The sequence below is a fragment of the Rhipicephalus microplus genome, chromosome X, assembly GCF_043290135.1.
Source record: "Rhipicephalus microplus isolate Deutch F79 chromosome X, USDA_Rmic, whole genome shotgun sequence".
Taxonomy (NCBI): Eukaryota; Metazoa; Arthropoda; class Arachnida; order Ixodida; family Ixodidae; genus Rhipicephalus; species Rhipicephalus microplus.
The window spans coordinates 4,562,833-4,580,910 of NC_134710.1; the positions used below are offsets into that span (position 1 = coordinate 4,562,833).

Consider the following 18,078-nt stretch of genomic DNA (forward strand, 5'->3'; position numbering starts at 1 on the left):
CTCGATGTCGGTGCGTAGGCCTGTACCAACTTCACCTTGTTCCTTTTGTTAAACTCAAACACAATGCTTGTCACCCTCTCAATGATGCTATAGTATTCCTCTATGTTGTCAGCGATATTCTTGTGTATAAGAAACCGCACCCCCAGTTCTCTTCTGTCAACTAATCCACGGTAGCATAGGATGTGTCCATTCTTCAGCACTGTATAAGCCAATCGTGTTCTCCCAACTTAGCCGAGCTTTATTACATACCATTTCACACCCTCTATCTAATTCATAAAATAGCACAGCTAGACTAGCCTCACTAGATAGCGTTCTAGCCTTAAATGTAGCCAAGTTCAGATTCTAATGGCGGCCTGTCAGGGCCCAGAGATTTTTAGCACCCTTCGCTTCAGATTTTGCAGTCTGCCATGCGTAGGAGGAATCATGAACAATTGGTACATAAAATAGGACATCGCCATCATGAAGCTCTAGCACGAGGGCATGATATTATATATCAATGGCTGCCTGGACATATCGGTATTACCGGAAATCAATTAGCCGATGATGCAGCCCGCTCAGCCCATGAAGAAACTCGTGTAGTCCCGATTCCTCTATCAAGGAATGATGCAGCAAGACAACTTTACCTGCTGGCTCGAGATCTCACACGCACGTTCTGGTCATCTACCAGCTTCCAAAGGTGTCAATTTTATGAACTGGATCCTTCGCTCAAGCTAAAGCTACCATCACAACCTTCCCGCTCCGATGCGACACTGTTATGCCGCCTTTGGTTGGGTGTTGCATTCACAAAAGTGTACTCCTTTCGCATTGGTATGGCAGACACCTCTACATGCGACTACTGTGGAGCTGAAAAGACCACTGAACACGTCCTGTGCAGCTGCGCTTGCTACGACCCACATCGATGCCAGCTCCGGATGGTTTTGAATCAACTCGACTCCAGACCATTTTGTGTGCAGAAGATTCTAGGACCTTGGGCATCTGCCTCCGTTGCGCAGAAAGCAACTAAAGCACTCCTACTTTACTTAAAGTCAACAAACCTGAGTGACCGCCTGTAGACTGAGTGTGCTCGTGATTGTGTGTACCTTCTTATCTCTCTGCAACCTTTTTTCTCCCCTTCATCCCTTCCTTAGTGCAGGGTAGCAATCCGGATGTGCGTCTGGTTAACCTCCCTGCCTTTCCTTGAATCTTTATCTCTCTCTCTCTCCTCTGCATCTAAGGTCTGACCACCGCCTTAAACAGTTGTTTCGCAGCTGCTGAAAACTGAAGGTCGAAGGTCAACTTTTGAGTTCATAAGTTACCATCAGCTAAACAAGACCACTCGTAAAGACGTCTACCCGCTGCCTCACATAGATGGCGCACTCGACTGCTTGCAAGGTGCGGAATACTTATCTTTAGATCTTTGCTCTGGCTGTTGGCAAGTGCCAATGGCTGAAAAGGACTGTGAGAAGAGAGCTTTTGTAATGTCTGGTGGCTTAGATGAATTTACAGTCATGCCTTTAGGGCTCTGCAACGCACCTGCTACTCTCGAGGGCATGATGGACACCATCCTTAGTATCGTATTTACTCGCATAATGAACCCACCTTTCTTTCAAAAAAGTTGATGCCAATATGGGGGGAGGGCTCATTATGTGGGAGAAAAAGGTCATTGAAAAATTCTAACAGCAAAAATTTAGCATGACAGGTTTGCTTGTCCTGGCCCGCGAAATGCGCGACGAATCGTTCTGTAGCCCGAAGCTCTCGTTTTTTCCCATAACGAAGGCCCACGTATCAATGCCGAAGTGTCGTCCAGCCGCTCGGTTTCCATGCTCCAGGGCATGCTCGACCAACTTTAAGTTTAAAATCAGCCGTGTAGCTAGCATAGCAGCTGAACGCGCTTTGCGAAGCAGGCGTCCTCAACTAAGTTCCTTATGACAACCCCTCGACAACGAAAACACAACATCAAATGGCGGCGCACAAACGTCGTGGGCGATGCCCTGCCGGTGCGGAGGGCACTTTGCACGACCTCGAAGAAGACGGGTGCGTGCGTTTGTTTTTTGCTTTGTTCTCACGCTGCTGTGCTTGCTTGGCGCTGTAAGCAAAAAGGTTTCTCCTGTATTCGACAGATGGCGCATTGCCGCGAAAGGTGCAACTTTTAAATTCGATTGACATTGTCTGCGTTCATGCTGCTTCGCAACTGTTTAGCATGATTGCGAAAGTATGCTTTGACTTTTATTGCATTGTTCTTTTGTGGTATAATGGCTTAATTTATTATTCTTTCGATTGTCAGCGGCCCTGGATAGCACAACGAATAAAATTATTAGATACATTAAAGAAACTTTTTTTTTCTTGTTCCAAAGACTAAGGTGAGGGAGGGGGGGTTCATTATGCAAGTGAATACGGTAACTACAAGTGCAAAACACATCTTATACTATCATGATCCCAACGTTGTGTTTTCATGAGATTTTCTAACACAACTCACTTGCTTATGTGAGATCCTGACTTCACTCACCTGTGCCAGCCTCCAGCTCAACATCAAAAAATGCCGTTTTGCTGCAGCAAGATAACAAAATATTGGGTTATTTTGAATCGAAGGATGGTGTGCTTTTTAACCCAGCCAAGCTTCGTGCTGTCACCAAGCTTTTCAAGCTCACTACCCTTAAAGTGGGACAATGATCTTAAAAAAAAAACTTTATTATTCTACTGCCATGAAAATTACCATGCATGTGTACTATTCAATGACAAATTCCCACATTATAATTAAATAATTGCTTATGGGTCTTCATGGTAACTCGTAATAAAAATGTTAGTTTTCAAAACTACATGTTTCCTCTAAAAGGTTCATTCCACAGGCTAAAGCAAACTAGATGTCAAAACGGTTATTTCTTTGATCAGAAACAATTTTTAAACTTGGAAGGTAAAAATGAGCTTCCAGTAATTAGCTGAGATTTATCATATAATTACAATTTTATCAAGGTTGAGAGAAAAATAAAAGCTCTAGCCTGTAGTTCAGGTGCTGCAGAAAAAAATGGTACCAAGTTTGTTTAGATATCTTCACAGACACTTGCTCAAACTTCTGTAAGACACATTGACTTCATAAAAATAACAATGCCAAGAAAATTATGTTTTAAGTTTTAAAAACATTTGTATTTCACGTATTAAGCTTTTAACAAAAATAAATGGTATTTTGCCACAATATAAAATTTTTCCAAAACATGGTTTTGACTATAAGTACCTCAAATTGCAATTTTTGAAAGTCAGCACTTTTTACAATTTTGTGCTATTTTAAGACCCTCATCCCCCTTAAGGCACTCTGCAGCTAACTTTGGAAGCCTCTGCTCATACTTCCGTCACTTTGTGTGCTATTTTACAGCCATCATAGCACCATGGACAAATTTGCTTAAAGCTAGCAATGGAATCCTCGCTTTGTCAATCTTGAGCAAAGAAGCCATCAAGCAACTACATCATCTGCTTACTTCATCACCTATCCTGCAACATTATGATCCCACGGCACCTACCGAGTTCCATACGGAGACTAGTGGCATTAGATCTCGGTGCAGTCCTAGCTCAACAAAAGGACGGCTACAACTAGTATGCTAGTATGCCATTGCGTATGCCAGTCGCACTTTGAAGGAGGCAGAACCCAACTGTTCCGTGACAGAACAGGAGTGTTTGGCCATAGTTTTGGCTCTCTGCCAATTTCATCCCTACCTACTGTACTTACTCGCGTAATCCTTGCATTTGCATAATTCTCGGATCACCTTAATTGCCATACAAATTTTTTTTTCCATGAGTAATAATTGCACTAAAAAAATTGCATTAGTAATGTCTTCTGCTTCTTCCAACCACTGATGATGACAATGCACGACAGCCTAGCGCCATCTCAAGCATCATGCATACTATCAACGCACAGAGCTCCAATTCAAGCCATCTCAAAGTTGCAATTACTATTGGCATCAAATGAAACGCGAACAGCGGAGCGCGTGGCACAAGCCTTATCAGTGGCATAGTGCGTGTCGTCGAGCAGTCATTGGCACAGACAGGCCCACACATCCGGTGTGGCAGCACTGCGCGATCCCCCTGTAGTGCACTATTTCTGCTTGTGTTCCAGGTATGGTATTTGAAGGAACAAAAAACAGACGTTAAACTACTGCAGCCGAAGGCGAGTATTGTAGCACGGTTTGTCAACACGGAGTCCATTATCATGAAATTCCAGGCTAATTCTATTTATAGTGGACAAAAGACAGTTGATAATGGTGGCAATTTCACGCTGTTTCACTTCGTGCCGGTAAAGCAAAACAATTTGCGCTCTTTCTTCCGAAGAAACGCTCAGAATTTCCAGTTAAAGTGACGCGTTTTCGGGTCGGTCTCTGAAAGAAGGGTGCAGGTGAAGCAGCGCTGACAAATGAGATGCGACGATCATTTGAAGATCAACCACAAATAGATTATATTTTTCTTTTCGTTTAATTGCACCGAGTCACCGATTGTACTGCGACGCTGAAGTAAAAGCAAGAAATTGCGAGTGATACGATCAAAAGCGTTTGGCACGCCCACGATGGCCGCCATTCCCACCGTATGAAAACTGATTGATTGATATGTGGGGTTTAACGTCCCAAAACCACTGTATGATTATGAGAGACACCGTAGTGGAGGGCTCCGGAAATTTAGACCACCTGGGGTTCTTTAACGTGCACCCAAATCTGAGCACACAGGCCTACAACATTTCCGCCTCCATCGGAAATGCAGCCGCCGCAGCCGGGATTCGAACCCGCGCCCTGCGAGTCAGCAGCCGAGTACCTTAGCCACTAGACCACCGCGGCGGGGCCACCGTATGAAACATAGAGCAGAAACGGAGATAACGCACTGTAGGGAGATTGCGCAGTGCTGCCAAACCGGATGTGCACGCCTGTCAATGATGATGACTGGACGGCCAACACTATACTGTTTCTAATGCTTGGAACACGTGCTCCATTGTTCGGGTTTCATTTGACGCTGATAGTACACATTGCGGCATGTTAGTGTTAGTCCATGCAGCGTACGTTATTGTGTTTATTCTGTGATTACCCAATGAGTCGATAAGGAAGCTACACAGCAGCTCTCAAGTTGAAAGAGATTAAACATGCACAAAACAACAGCAACAAGTCTGGCAGCAGGCACTTTGGAGTCAACGAGTTTTGTGTTCGCTACTGGGGACGGCAGCACGAGAAGCTCAAATCTACCAACAAGACGCGTTGGGTCCTTCGTAAGCCTAAGAATGGGAAAAAAACCACAGGTTCTGGCGGTACTTCTTTATTATGTCAAGGGTCTCCACGCAAGGATCTTGAAACAGTGGCTTTAGTTTCTGCAAATAAATATAGCTTTGTGTTGAGTTTGTGGTTTTATTGTTAAGGTAAGTATCGATCAGTACATCTCAAAGCTTGTAGTTAGTTGCTGACATGAGAATCCCGTTGCGGCCACTTCGTTCTTTTTTTTGCACTTTTTGCAGTAAATTTTCCTCCCACAATTCACGTACCTCGTTACTTTTCATCAGTTTTCCATGAAAGAAAGTGCAAGAATTATGTAAGTAAAGACGGTATATCTCTGTACCTTCAATGCTGTTACCGACCATCACCCTCTTTGCTGGCTTTCTGTGTTGAAAGATCCATCAGTTCAACTCAGCAGACATGCACTTCGCTTGGAAAAATATGACACACATGTTGTCTAATAATCAGGTAGGCAGCACGAAGACGCTGACGCACTTTCTTGATCACCAATACCTTCCAACGTAGCCACCACATCAACACTCTTCGCATCTATGTCACCCATCGATGTCACTAACATGCCATTCGAACAATGCAAGGACCCCCTGCTTTCAAATATGCTGAAGTTCTTGCAGGATCCATCTGCCACACCTTCTTCTAGGGCACTTTGTCGCCAAACCATCCAATTTACTGAGCACAACAACATTCTTTACTGTATGAATCACAGAATAATCTCGAAGACACGATTACAGTTTATGCGAATTTTGCAATGATACGAATTGTAAGGTTGTTTATATGAACTACATTTTATAAAATATGCCGTTATTCGGTGCTATACGAATGGTTTGTCCCGTCACCGCAGATGAAACGAATTTGCGATTGACCGCTGCACGCAAGCGGCGTAATGAGGCTTGTTTGTCGGAGGAAGGCCCGTTCACTCTTGGCCTCTAAGAGAGTGAATGCGGACAAACTACGTGGAATTTTTCTCGCTTTAGTGGCTGGAAAAAAATGCTGCGAGGCATACGCGAAAAGAATCAGTGTGAGGCCGATTTTCTCGCGATAGCAGATCGCTTTTAGCTTTGGCTACACCAGCTGATCTAGCTCTCAAACTATGTGATATAAACAGCCAGCCGCAAATTCAACATGGCGGCAAAGGTGTCGGCGGCGAATCGCGTAAGCGCTATCGCAAACTACCCGTGCCGCACATCAAAGCTGACGGCTTTGATGAGGACACTTTCATAGAGAGCCTGCTATGGATTACGGTCACTAAGAACACTGTAAGTAGAAGGTGCACAGGCAGCGAATTGGCATGTACTAACATGTCTCACTTTTGCACTGCCAGCTGAATTCGTCGCCGGCGCTGCATCCACTCGTGTTGTTTCTGCTGGCATATCTTTGAGACAACGTTTGTAAATGTGTAAACTGTTTGTTTTCTGTGCTTTGCATGCATAACTAGACTCGGTACGAACTTTAATGCTCAGCAAATGGGCAAAATGGAATGAATTTTCAAGCGTAAACATCAGTGGCAGTGGTGGCATGTAAGAGGGACAAAACGAATATGAATGTTTTTAACGGGCGTGGACGTGTTTTCCGGCCGCTCTGGTGTTTTCGCTTGAATTTCCAAGTCTGATTTTTTTTGTGTCAAGTTCTCAGCGCAGTTCTACGGCCACTTAAGCGCAGCAAAGTGAGTGAATTTTCAATAAGTTTGGCTGCTTTTGCTCCCTTAATGTTAAGTGTGAACGCACCGCGCCAGCAGCATGCGTAAGTGAGAAAACCGCGACAGTTTATAGAGAAGAAGGCGAAGGCAGGAAAGTTAGAAGAAACATCATTGACTTCTTCAGCAAGAAGTAGTAGCCAGTAATGTTCTTATTAATCTTCAAAATCAGTTTTAACTTGTTTTTGATTCAGACGAACTTGGGATGATACGAATATTTTGCATGCTCCTTTTGAATTCGTATTTATGTATTTATTTGAGCATACTGTTAACCCATATTTATGGGTCGTTACAAGGACGGAGTACATAGAAGTAATAATTGGTATATAAAAACACTCAAGTAATGTCAACTATCAACAATAATAACAAAAAAGAAAAGAAAATCATCAGAATCAGCATGAAAGAAAGAAAGCAATACCTCACACACCCTCTAACGATTTTTAGATAACATAGTTGTCAAGCAAATGTTCAAAAGCCTCTGCTTCCGTGCACTCAGCAATATGTGCAGGTAGTGTATTCCAGTTTTCAATGGCATTGGGAAAAAACGAATACCAAAAGATGTTTGTGCTGGTGGCATATGTTCTAATGACTGCACTGTGGTTTATTCTTCTGTTAATTCTACCAGGTTCTCGGATATAGATATTTTTATCAATATTTATTCGACCCTGAAGAATCTAAAATAATAATTTTCTTCTGTTTTTCTTTCGCCTAATCTCAAGCAGTTCCAAAGTACAATAGTTTAGCATCTCGGTAACCGTGTCTGTTTTTTTGTATCTTGAACATATGAACGTGGCTGCAAGTTTTGGATTCTTTCCAGCTCATTTATAGGCCTTTTTGGTGGGGACTCCAAACTACGGCAGCACACTCCAGAACAGGCCAAATAAAAGTTTTATAGGCCATCAGTTTGACGCCCTTAATTGATCGAGATTCTACTTTATATGCTCGATGGTCCTGCTCATGATACCATGGCATATGGGTTCCGACACCTGAACTTACTTCCATGCTGCTCCTCACCATTGTCATGCTGGCGTTCTGAAAACATATACTTGTCTATGGCAACATTTCTACTGGCATGAAATGTACCACTGTCTGCCAGTATACTCGCACTAGCACAATGTGCCAGTGATATAAGGTTAACCAGGTTCTGGCGAGTTACAGCCACATCCCTTTGATTGCATCAGTATAGACCTATACATTGCACTTCCGTGCAGTTCCTTGAGGCACCAATGAACAATTGTCAGCATGACTCATTTGATGGGCTACGCCAAGACTGCAGCACTCTCAGCTGCCACCTCTCATGAGGCTGCATCATTCATTCTGCATCTTCGACATACGGCACCCCGCGAACAACTAAGCGACAAAGGGCATGTGTTCCTGTCCGACATAATACAAGCCCTTCTCACTGCATGCAGCATCGATCTACCACATAATGCTCGCAAACAAACAGCTCGACAGAGAGGTTCAACTGCACACTCAGTGACATAACTATGTACATTGCATTGGATCACAGTAACTAGTACACTGTTTTACCATTTCTATCCTACACTTACGATACTACTACACAAGCCACCACTGGCCTTTCACCATTTTTCTTGTTGTATGAACGAGAGCTTTCTCATACAATGAACACAATGCTTTCATAGCAACCCTACCGGCCATACGACCAATACGATCAGGCAGCTCATGCACAAACTTACCACAGCCGCACAAAGCCACAAAAAATAGTGGCAGGACGACGCGCCAACGCTGCATTTCCTGACTGGTTCTCTTGTTTGGCTCCGGATCCCGCCTCACAACTCTAGACCTACGAACAAGTTTCCGCATGCTACGATGGCCCCTACCACATCAAAGGCCATATGTCTCCTGTCAACTACATTGTCAAACCCATGACGCCATCCCATGACCTCAGACATCGCAGTCGACTTAAGCCCCTTCATACTGCCTATTCTTTAAGGCACTAGGATGGCTCATCTTCTCTTTTGGAGGCAACCGTAATAAAGAGGCATGCAATGCTCAGGCGTCTGTTTTTGTGCCCTTGAACAGCCTTCATGTGGGACTAGCGCTACATCAACTGCACATGTTGCCAGGGATTCACAATAAACCGTCATACGACAATAGAAAAAAAGTTGGGTAAAACACGATCTGTTTACAAGCTGGCCAGCTTATACTAAGATCACTTTCTACGCAATACCAGCTGGCAGTAAAAGAGTCCTCCACACTCGCCACTTTGGCTGTGATAAGCCTTGACTAATGATCCACTCACACTAGCGGCAAGACTGCTGCAAGAGCAGTGCCATAGAATGTCGGACGCTGCTGCCCATGCAAGAGCAGACGAAAGTGCACGGCGAGCTTTTCCAGTGAGGTATTCGCGCCCCTGAAAAACAGAGCTGCACTACCAAAAGCAGTTGTCATCCACTTCGAATCTATCAAGCGGCTGCTGTACACTCTGTAGTTTGTCAGCTCCCAACTGATTCTTCCATTCGCTTTAGATTCCTGTCATTAAGCTTCGACAACACAGCATTCGAATCAACTCGGCACTGCTTTCAAGGCCCAACTGCATACACACGATATTTTAGAGACTGCAACGAGCAACAGGATTCGCTATCACGGAAGCCCATCCATCACCGCGGCTTATCGCGTGGCGCGTTTCTGGAAAACTAAAAAAGATCGCTTCTCGCCCGGAAGCCAGTGTGGCAATTTCCAGCAACATGGCTGCACCACTGGTCGTCCTTTCAGTCACAATTCACTCTTGATGCTTGTTATCCGCGCGTACTTCAAAGAATGCAAGGTATCGACCACCTTTTTTACATTCGCATCTCGCGCGTAAAGTGAGACAGTGGCCATATTTTGCTGTAAATCTCGTTGTCAAAGGTTTGGTTTGATGTTTCGACAGTAGGTCGTGACAATTATGGTCGCTCGCTGTAACGTGAAATCGTCATGCGAAGTACATCGTAGCCATTGTAGCGTATGCTTCTGGGCACCCTGTCGCAGTGATACCAAAGATTGCGAAAAAACAAGGTTGTGAAATGCTTTTGTGGCTTCCTTATGCCACACAAGACAGTAGTAAATTTGGCATGTTGACATCGACCAACTTTTAAACTTCTGTTTGCAATTTATGGGTATGCACATTATAGGAGTAGTAAACAACATTATTAGGGCAGCTGACGGTTTTCTAAGTGGCGAGAGCTGTTAGGCCATACCTGGTCGCGACCTCATCAGCGCGTTTGATGGCCCGGAGTTTGGCGTCCAGGCTTGTGGTGGTGACGATTCTCTCCCAGGCCTCACTTGAATAGTTTTCATTCAAGCAACAATGAAACTTTGTCACCGACATGCGGTTGCAGCCGTCTCAACGCGACAGTGTGACGGAGCAAGTTGTTGCCGCTTATCGCTGTCACTAAAAAATCAGGTGCATGCGGTTAAGTCTTTTCTTTTTTTGCTGATAGCATTTTTTTTCCAATATGCGAATACTTTTATTCAGTACAATACCGTGCAAATAAAAAGTTGATATAATACAGAAGGAGGTCCCAAAGTAAAAACTGTCAGGGGGACCTCCTGTGAATTCATTTATAAAAATATAGAACAAAAATTGGCAACTAAGGAAAAAACAGCAAGCGAATAAAACAAAACGAACGTAATGAAAATTATTATTGAAACTTATGGTAGTTCAAAATATTTACATGTAAGTGATAAAACAGGAGATAACTAATTGGATTAAATGACTATAACATAACACATACATATCACTAACTAATACAGTGTCACTTCAGAACCTATACACGTACACATAAATGCATATAACCGTATTTAAACACCTATATACATACACATACATATATAATCAAGTGTCGCATGTTGTTAGTAACAACTGTTTTAGATGCCGCCGGAAACAATGTAATGAGGGGCTTGATTTTAATAATTGATGATAGTGAGTTCCAGAAAGAAATTGCAGAAAACAAGGCTGTCATTTTGCCGTAGTTAGTGCTTACTTTTGGAAGCAGAAGGTTACTATTTTTAGGAAACTACGTGTTATTTAAATGTGAAGATGTGTGAGGGGAAGTATGTCAGTGGGAATGTCACCGACTCTACTTCTGAATAATAAAATTCCATGTTTGAGTTGAAAGGTGGAAATGAACGGTAGAATTTCGAGAGTGCTAAAGAGGGGTGCTGCTGATGCTGTGTAGGAACTATGTGCGATAATTCAGACTGCTCTTTTCTAAAGGTGAATGAGAGATGTTAGGTGTGTGGCGTAGGTATTGGCCCAGGATGAAATGCAGTAGGTTAGGCGACTGTTAATGAAAGCATAGTAAAGTGATTTTAATATGTGTTGCTGAAAACAATTCCTTGTGCAAATGAGTATGCGGATGCCAAAAGCAGTCTTCTTGATGACAGAATTCACGTGAATGTTATATTTGAGTTGAGGGTCTAATGTGACACCTAGAAAAATAGTGAACATTGATGGGGTGATGACGCAGTTATCAATGTATATTTCGGGTGAAATCGTAATGCTTTTTTGGGACGAGTGAAATAACATAAAAGTTGTTTTAACAGGGTTGATTTTCAATAAGTTATTTTTGCACCATGAAACAAGTTTCGCAACATCAGTGTTTAATTTTGCTAGTAGATTGTTAAGATCTTTGTCACTAGAAAATATTGCAATATTGTATGCAGTCAGATGAGTTAAGTGATGATGGTAAGTCGTTAATGTAGATAAGAAACATGAGAGGTCCCAGAATTGAGCCTTGTGGGACTCCCTGGTTAGTTATTATTGGTGAGGATAAAACACTGCCATAATTGACAACCTGGGTTCTGTTAGCGAGGTAGCTTTGTAAAAGGGCTAAAGTAGGCACACAGATTCCCAAGGAATTAAGTTTAGCAGACAAAATAGAGTGCTTTATAGTGTCGAAGGCTTTAGTTAAATCTATAAATAACGCCCCTGCCCAGAGCCCCTTATCGATGGACTGTTTTATGCTATCTGTTCGTTTAATCAGTGCTAATTCGGTAGAAAACTTAGCACGAAAACCAAACTGCTTATGTGACAAAAGGTTAAATGTTGTTAGGTAGTCCAATAGGCGATTCACAATGAGCTTCTCAATTACCTTACTAAAGAATGAGAGGATCGTTATAGGGTAATAATTAGAAAAAACTTTTCGGTCTCCCTTTTTGAATACAGGTATTACTTTTCCTTGTTTGCGGATTGTAGGAAAAATGCCTGAACAAAATGTGGTATTAATAAGCTCTGAGAGCACAGAAGATAACTCACGAGCAACAAGTTTGATTTTAGCTGGATAAATTGAATCGAGGCCACATCCTGTCGTCTTCAAACTTGTTATAGTGCAAAGAACGTCAGCAGGTGACGTGGGTTTTAAGAAAAAAGAGTGAGGCAAGCGAGACAATGAAGGCAAGTTAGTGACAATCGATACTGAGTTGCTAAAGAATGATTCATTAAAAGAATTAGTGATAGTGACAGGGCAAGTTAGAACGCTTGTGCCATCCGAAAATTCGGTCTCAAGCGCATCTGGTTGATCAAGATGCAAAAATTCCTTAATTACGTTCCAATTTTTTCTACAGTCATTCCCATTTTCGAGCACTTTATTTTGATAGTAGGTTCGTTTGGCTTTTCTGAGTAGGACAGTAAGAGTTTGTGAATAGAGTTTAAAACGGGTCCTGAGGGACAAGTTGGACAAGTTGAAGTGAAGTTTTACTTTTTTGTAAAGGTTATCTTTTTTATTTATGCTACGCAGCAGTCCTCTAGTAATCCACGGGTTTCTAGGGGCTGAGTACCAACGCGATATGGTGGATACAGATGTACACGAGTTTATGATACCTGTTAGTTTCTCAGTCAAGGTACTAAACGCTTTATTAACACAAAGTTCTTGCGCTAGTTTCCCCCAGTCAAAGCGGGATACCAAATCAACGAATTTCACAGAATCGAAACGACACCCATTGACCAATTTATTTTTACAATTAGTTTGTGTTTTTAATAACAGAAAAATTGGATAATGATCTGTTAGATAAAAATTGACCACACCGGCCTCCTGAACTGGCATAATGTTACTGAGTATATGGTCAATAAGCGTGTTCCGGCCAGAAATGCCATACTCAAATAATCAATGTTGCAAGCCTTGCGAGTGGTGATGGGTGCTTCCCAAACCTCAGAGGGCATGAATTACGTGTTTGTTAGCTGTTTCTGATCCTGAATAGCTGGCACCACTTGTCCTGGTGCAAGCTTGGGGCATGTTCTTTGGCTTTACCCCGTGCTTTTTTTTCATACCAGCCAGACTACAATGTTCTGTTAACTTCTGTACCCAAGCCTGAGAATGGCATAGATGACATCCACACTCCTAGCGCAAGAACCACAGAGCATGAAGCAAGCAGCCCAAAGCATCCCACAGCAGACACAGACTACGCAAAAGTCCGAAAGAAGACGACGCGGCTCAACCATGTAGCTCCTCTGTCGGTGATTGGCCAGCTCCTCTGTCGGTGATTGGCCATTTGACTCTCCAGCAGCCAATGAACAGTGCGAAAGTGGGTCTCAGCTCTATTCTCTAAATGGCAATAAATGGCAGGGGTGCATGAATGAAAACACCCGCACATGGCATTGTTCGCACATGGCAGCCTAAGAATGGCAAACATCAAGCCAATGTGCCGCTTGTGTGCAGAGGCCCTAACACTCTCAAGTTAAAACACGCAGATATAACCAATGAAGTGGATGCTGTAGATGAACTGGTAGATCATCAGACTTGATCCAAAAGTTGCACAGTCAGTCACCGCTGGCAGCAAGTTGCCTCTTCGTCTGCTATAATTTCTTCACACTTATACACTAATTACTATAACTGTCATTTCCAACCTTTTCTTTGGCATTACTGTCTGTCGTTCATCATTGTGTATAATAAAAAAAAGCAGCTCTTAAAATTTTCTGTTCTTGTATTACATGTGCTAGCGAGGATAGTGTTGCACAAAAGAAGAGGACACTCACACTATGAAGAACGACGCAAAGGTGATCGTCTGCAGCCAGGTAACTGGCTCCGGGCTGCTACAGCAGGTGCCATCGTTATAATTCATGTGGTCATTGCAGTACATGTTGGTCAAGATCTGGATAGCCTGCATCATGCAAGAACCACCATTTTCATCCTCAGAAATCCATCCAGAAATCAGCACGGCACTCTAACACAGACTAAGGCACAACACTGCTTAAATCGGGCAGCTGAGAATCATAAGCACTGCAATTCACTGCATATTGAGAAGCCATTCAAGTTAGGTGCAGCAAGGAATGACAAAAAACAAACTTAGCAAGAACAGATGTTTGGTTGTGCTGGTGTGACATATCCATAGTTCCCAATGCAGCATACGTGCTAACTTACAACAAATTTGTTGAGTGTAAGTGCTTGTGTCTGCATTGAGAACTAGGAATAAGAGGAAAAGTGCCTTAGTACTCCAAGTTATTACCAAACAAACTTGAAATGAAAGGGGGCCTGCAACATTTTTCAAGCACCCATTTCTCAATTGTACATTGTGGGCACTTAAGAATGGACAGACACAAAAAAATATGGCAGCAATAGTCCTACACAGTCTCAACTTATTGAGCATAAAAGACTACTAATACCGGCCCTCAATTTTATTTTTGCGGGATCACATAGGCCCCATTTCTTTTATAATGTGACCCCAAACCACGAGAAAAAGAATTCCACAGAAATGCCCCAAAGTCAGAAACTTCTGACAACACTCAAGTGTACAGCACATATAATTAATACCAGTGTCACACGGTGCACTGCCACTCGCGATAAAGCTTGATTAGAATTAGATTTCTCAGCAGTGATAGGCTCACTTTCGCCACTTGTGTAAGGAGCCGAGTAATCATGATCAAATAATTCGATCCAGTTCAGCCCTGATCATGATCAAAAGTGTCTGTGTGACAGTCGTATAAGTTGGAGAATGCTTGAGCTTCACCTTAAAGGGCTAGTAAACAGGCTCAGACTTTTTTGTACACTCCCCCAAACAAGTTCACCAATTCGTACAGTAGGCCACATTTTTTTAATATTACAGTGCTTCATGCCATGCAGACCCTCCATTTTGAAAAACAATTCCTGTGCCTCTCTTTTTTTGACTGATCCCCCTTGTACGCGCAATGACGCAAGCTTGTCCATAGGCAACTTGACTTGCCCTACACGATGGCGTCTTGGTGATGCAGTTTCGGCCGCGCAGTCCGCATTTTCATTTTCCTGTGCTGCCTTCTGCCATTTTGTAGAGCCCAAGAGTACCGAGAAAACTGCCAAAACGAAAGCCTCCGAGAGGCGTCTCGCCACTTTCAGGATCCTCGCATCACGCTTCCTCCCTGTGCCACTATCACACGTGCTCATGTGTTGGTCGCTGATGACGTTATGTCACTGACATCATGTCACATTGATGACATGGGCAGAGTCACAACTGCGGGCTACGCCTTCCCCCTCTCTAAGGGTGGCGTACCAGCAGAAACGGGTGGTCTAACCACTTTAACTTTCGTATTATAGCACGTATTCGCGCAAAATTTTTGTAGCAGTATGTTCACATAACAAAAGAGTACATATTTCTTTTCACAACTATTTTTGGACCTCAGGGCAGGTCACTAGCCCTTTAAAGAGCAGAACGCAAAAGTGCGATTGGCCGTGTTCACATAGCCTTTTCATTCAATAACCAGGCGTCCCTTCTCAGTAAGTGCTCGAACTAAGCCATGAGCACTGTGTACTTAATATTTGTCATTTTTAAATGTCCCAGATTTCCCACTGCTGTTAAGCTGCTCGGTACGCCATCATTAAACAAATTAGCCAAGCACCCATTTACGTGTCCCTAAGGCAATAATGGCTGCAGATTTTTTTAATGCTTTTGACAATGATAATTATTAATTATGCCTCGACAGGATCTAATGAAAAAAACTTAAAATCGTGCACTTCTTACACAATTCCCATTGTGTGATGCTTGTTGCAATTCTACGCTTCTGTCACGCAGCATTTTGTGCGTTAAGAAAAATGCTTATACTAAATAAGGTCTGTATATCATCAGAACATTAAAGATCGCTAAATGGAGGCTCACCTTCTAATCTATCTTTACATAGTCAAGGGTGTAAGTGCATGACAAAAATTGATGAATGCAGTTTTGTAAAGGAATGAAGTGCATCATATGACTCAGGGCTGGCATATTGATGATGATAGCAGCAGTGCATGCCTCAGTCAAGCATCGATAAAATAACATAAAGAAAAAATTCTTAACAGTCAACTTTCACTTCGACCACCACACATGTCAGGCCGATAGTTATAGCTTAATGCATGTACATGTGCAGATACATTTTTGCACCTTCCTTCTTTTCTGCAATTGTGTGCCTTACAGCTTTTAGCATTTGTGGTGTCTCGACTTTCTTCTTGTGTCTGAATTTGCACGGCCTATCTTTCCGCATGAACACTTAACGACTAGCTCAGCTCAGAGTCATTCTAAGCTGGCTAGTGTCTTTATCTGATAGTCACAAGCACTGGCGTGGCTCTGTGGTCATACACTTGCTTGCAACGTACAAAACTTGGGTTAGATTCTAACTTGTAACCATATGTCATCATCATCATAATCAGCCTGACTATGCTACGCTGCAACAGAAAGGCCTCCTGCATGTTTCGGCAGTCAACTCGGCCCTGTGCTTGCTGCTGCCACTTATACCTGCAAGCTTCCTAATCTCAGTTGCCCACCTAACTTTCTCTCTCTCCTTCACCCACTTTGCCTTCTCTTAGAATCCAGTCTGTGATCCTTCGTGACCAGCCGTTATCCTGCCTTTCATGCTATGCGCCCTGCCCATGACCATTTCTTCTTCTTGATTTGGAGTATGATGTCCTTAACACCTGTTTGTTCCCTCATATACTCTGCTTTCTTCTTGCCCCTTACGGTTACACCAATCATTTTCCTTTTCATTGCTCGCTGCGTCGTCCTCAACTTCAGGTGAACCCTCTTTATAATCCTTTAGGTTTCTGCTCCGTAGGTAAGTACTGGTAAGATGCAGCTGTTATATACCTTCCTCTTGAGGGATAGTGGCAATCTACTATTCATGATTTGAGAATGCCTGCCGAATGTGCTCAACACCATTCTTATTCTTCTAGTTACAATAATCTCATGGTTCGGCTCCGCAGTTACTACTCGTCCTAAGCAGATGTACTCTTTTAAAACTTCAAGTGCACTGCTGCTTATCTAACTGTTCTCTTTCGTATTATTGTACATTACTTTTGTTTTCTGCAGATTAATTTTAAGACCTACCTTTTTGCTCTCCTTTTCTAATTCAGAAATCATGAATTCCAAGTGGTTCCCTGAGTTACTCAGCAATGCAATGTCATTGGCAAAGCACATTAGTATGGACTGCTTATAATGTAGTCTCGAGTCGCGAATATTTGCACTATACATAGTACCACGGTACAAACAAAATTTTTTTTCAAGGGCCGCAATTGTGCAAAACGTGTTGAGCAAGCAGCCTCACGTGTTCTATAATCGAAGGATGCCATGCGTGGTGCTGACAACCTTTTAAATTTCCAAATGTTTAAAAAATTAACGTTCAAAGACACACGTTGCCAACAAAATGAACACGAAAAGGTGGGGGGAGGGCTACTATCACAGAAATTTGCCGACTGCTTCTCAGACCACCAAGATTACACGCCTAACACAGAAATTACGTCGAACCACGTCTGAAATTTTGTGCGATGAAAGAAGCAAATCGTTCAAATTTATTACAGGTGCACAACGGATTTGAAGACGTCACAATCAAATCGCGAACCACTAATCGAGCGCTACACATGCCACCCTTGTTTTCGTTAACGATATGTATCCCTTCCCTTCAAGGAGTGCAGCCACCGCAAAGAGTTTCGTTGATTCCATACAAAACCCCAACTTAGATTGCATGCGACCGCTACTGAAACGCAACTATTAGGCCTAGCTTGCCGTTCAGTATGTTGTCGCAAAAAGTTTTTCTAAGACATGGAGATCCAGTGTCGAAAAGACCGCACTCAAGCACTGAACCAAGAACAGCTAGTGTGATACAAAGTTCGCGTTCGCGGACGGGAGATCAACAACGACAAAAATCCGACAAGCTTACGCAAGACTGCGCACTGACAGCATAGGCAAAAGTTCGCATCATAAAGCCGTTAAAGG

General features: G+C 42.9%; 1 protein-coding gene across 1 annotated transcript in view; it reads right to left on the reverse strand.

The window, feature by feature from the left end:
• LOC119175626 (N-acetylneuraminate (7)9-O-acetyltransferase) overlaps window positions 1–18,078 on the reverse strand; it is a 152,430-nt gene that overhangs the window by 81,769 nt on the left and 52,583 nt on the right. Inside the window, exon 6 of the mRNA XM_037426531.2 lies at window positions 13,904–14,028. Coding sequence (XP_037282428.2) covers window positions 13,904–14,028 — 125 coding nt within the window. The remainder of the gene's footprint in view (window positions 1–13,903; window positions 14,029–18,078) is intronic.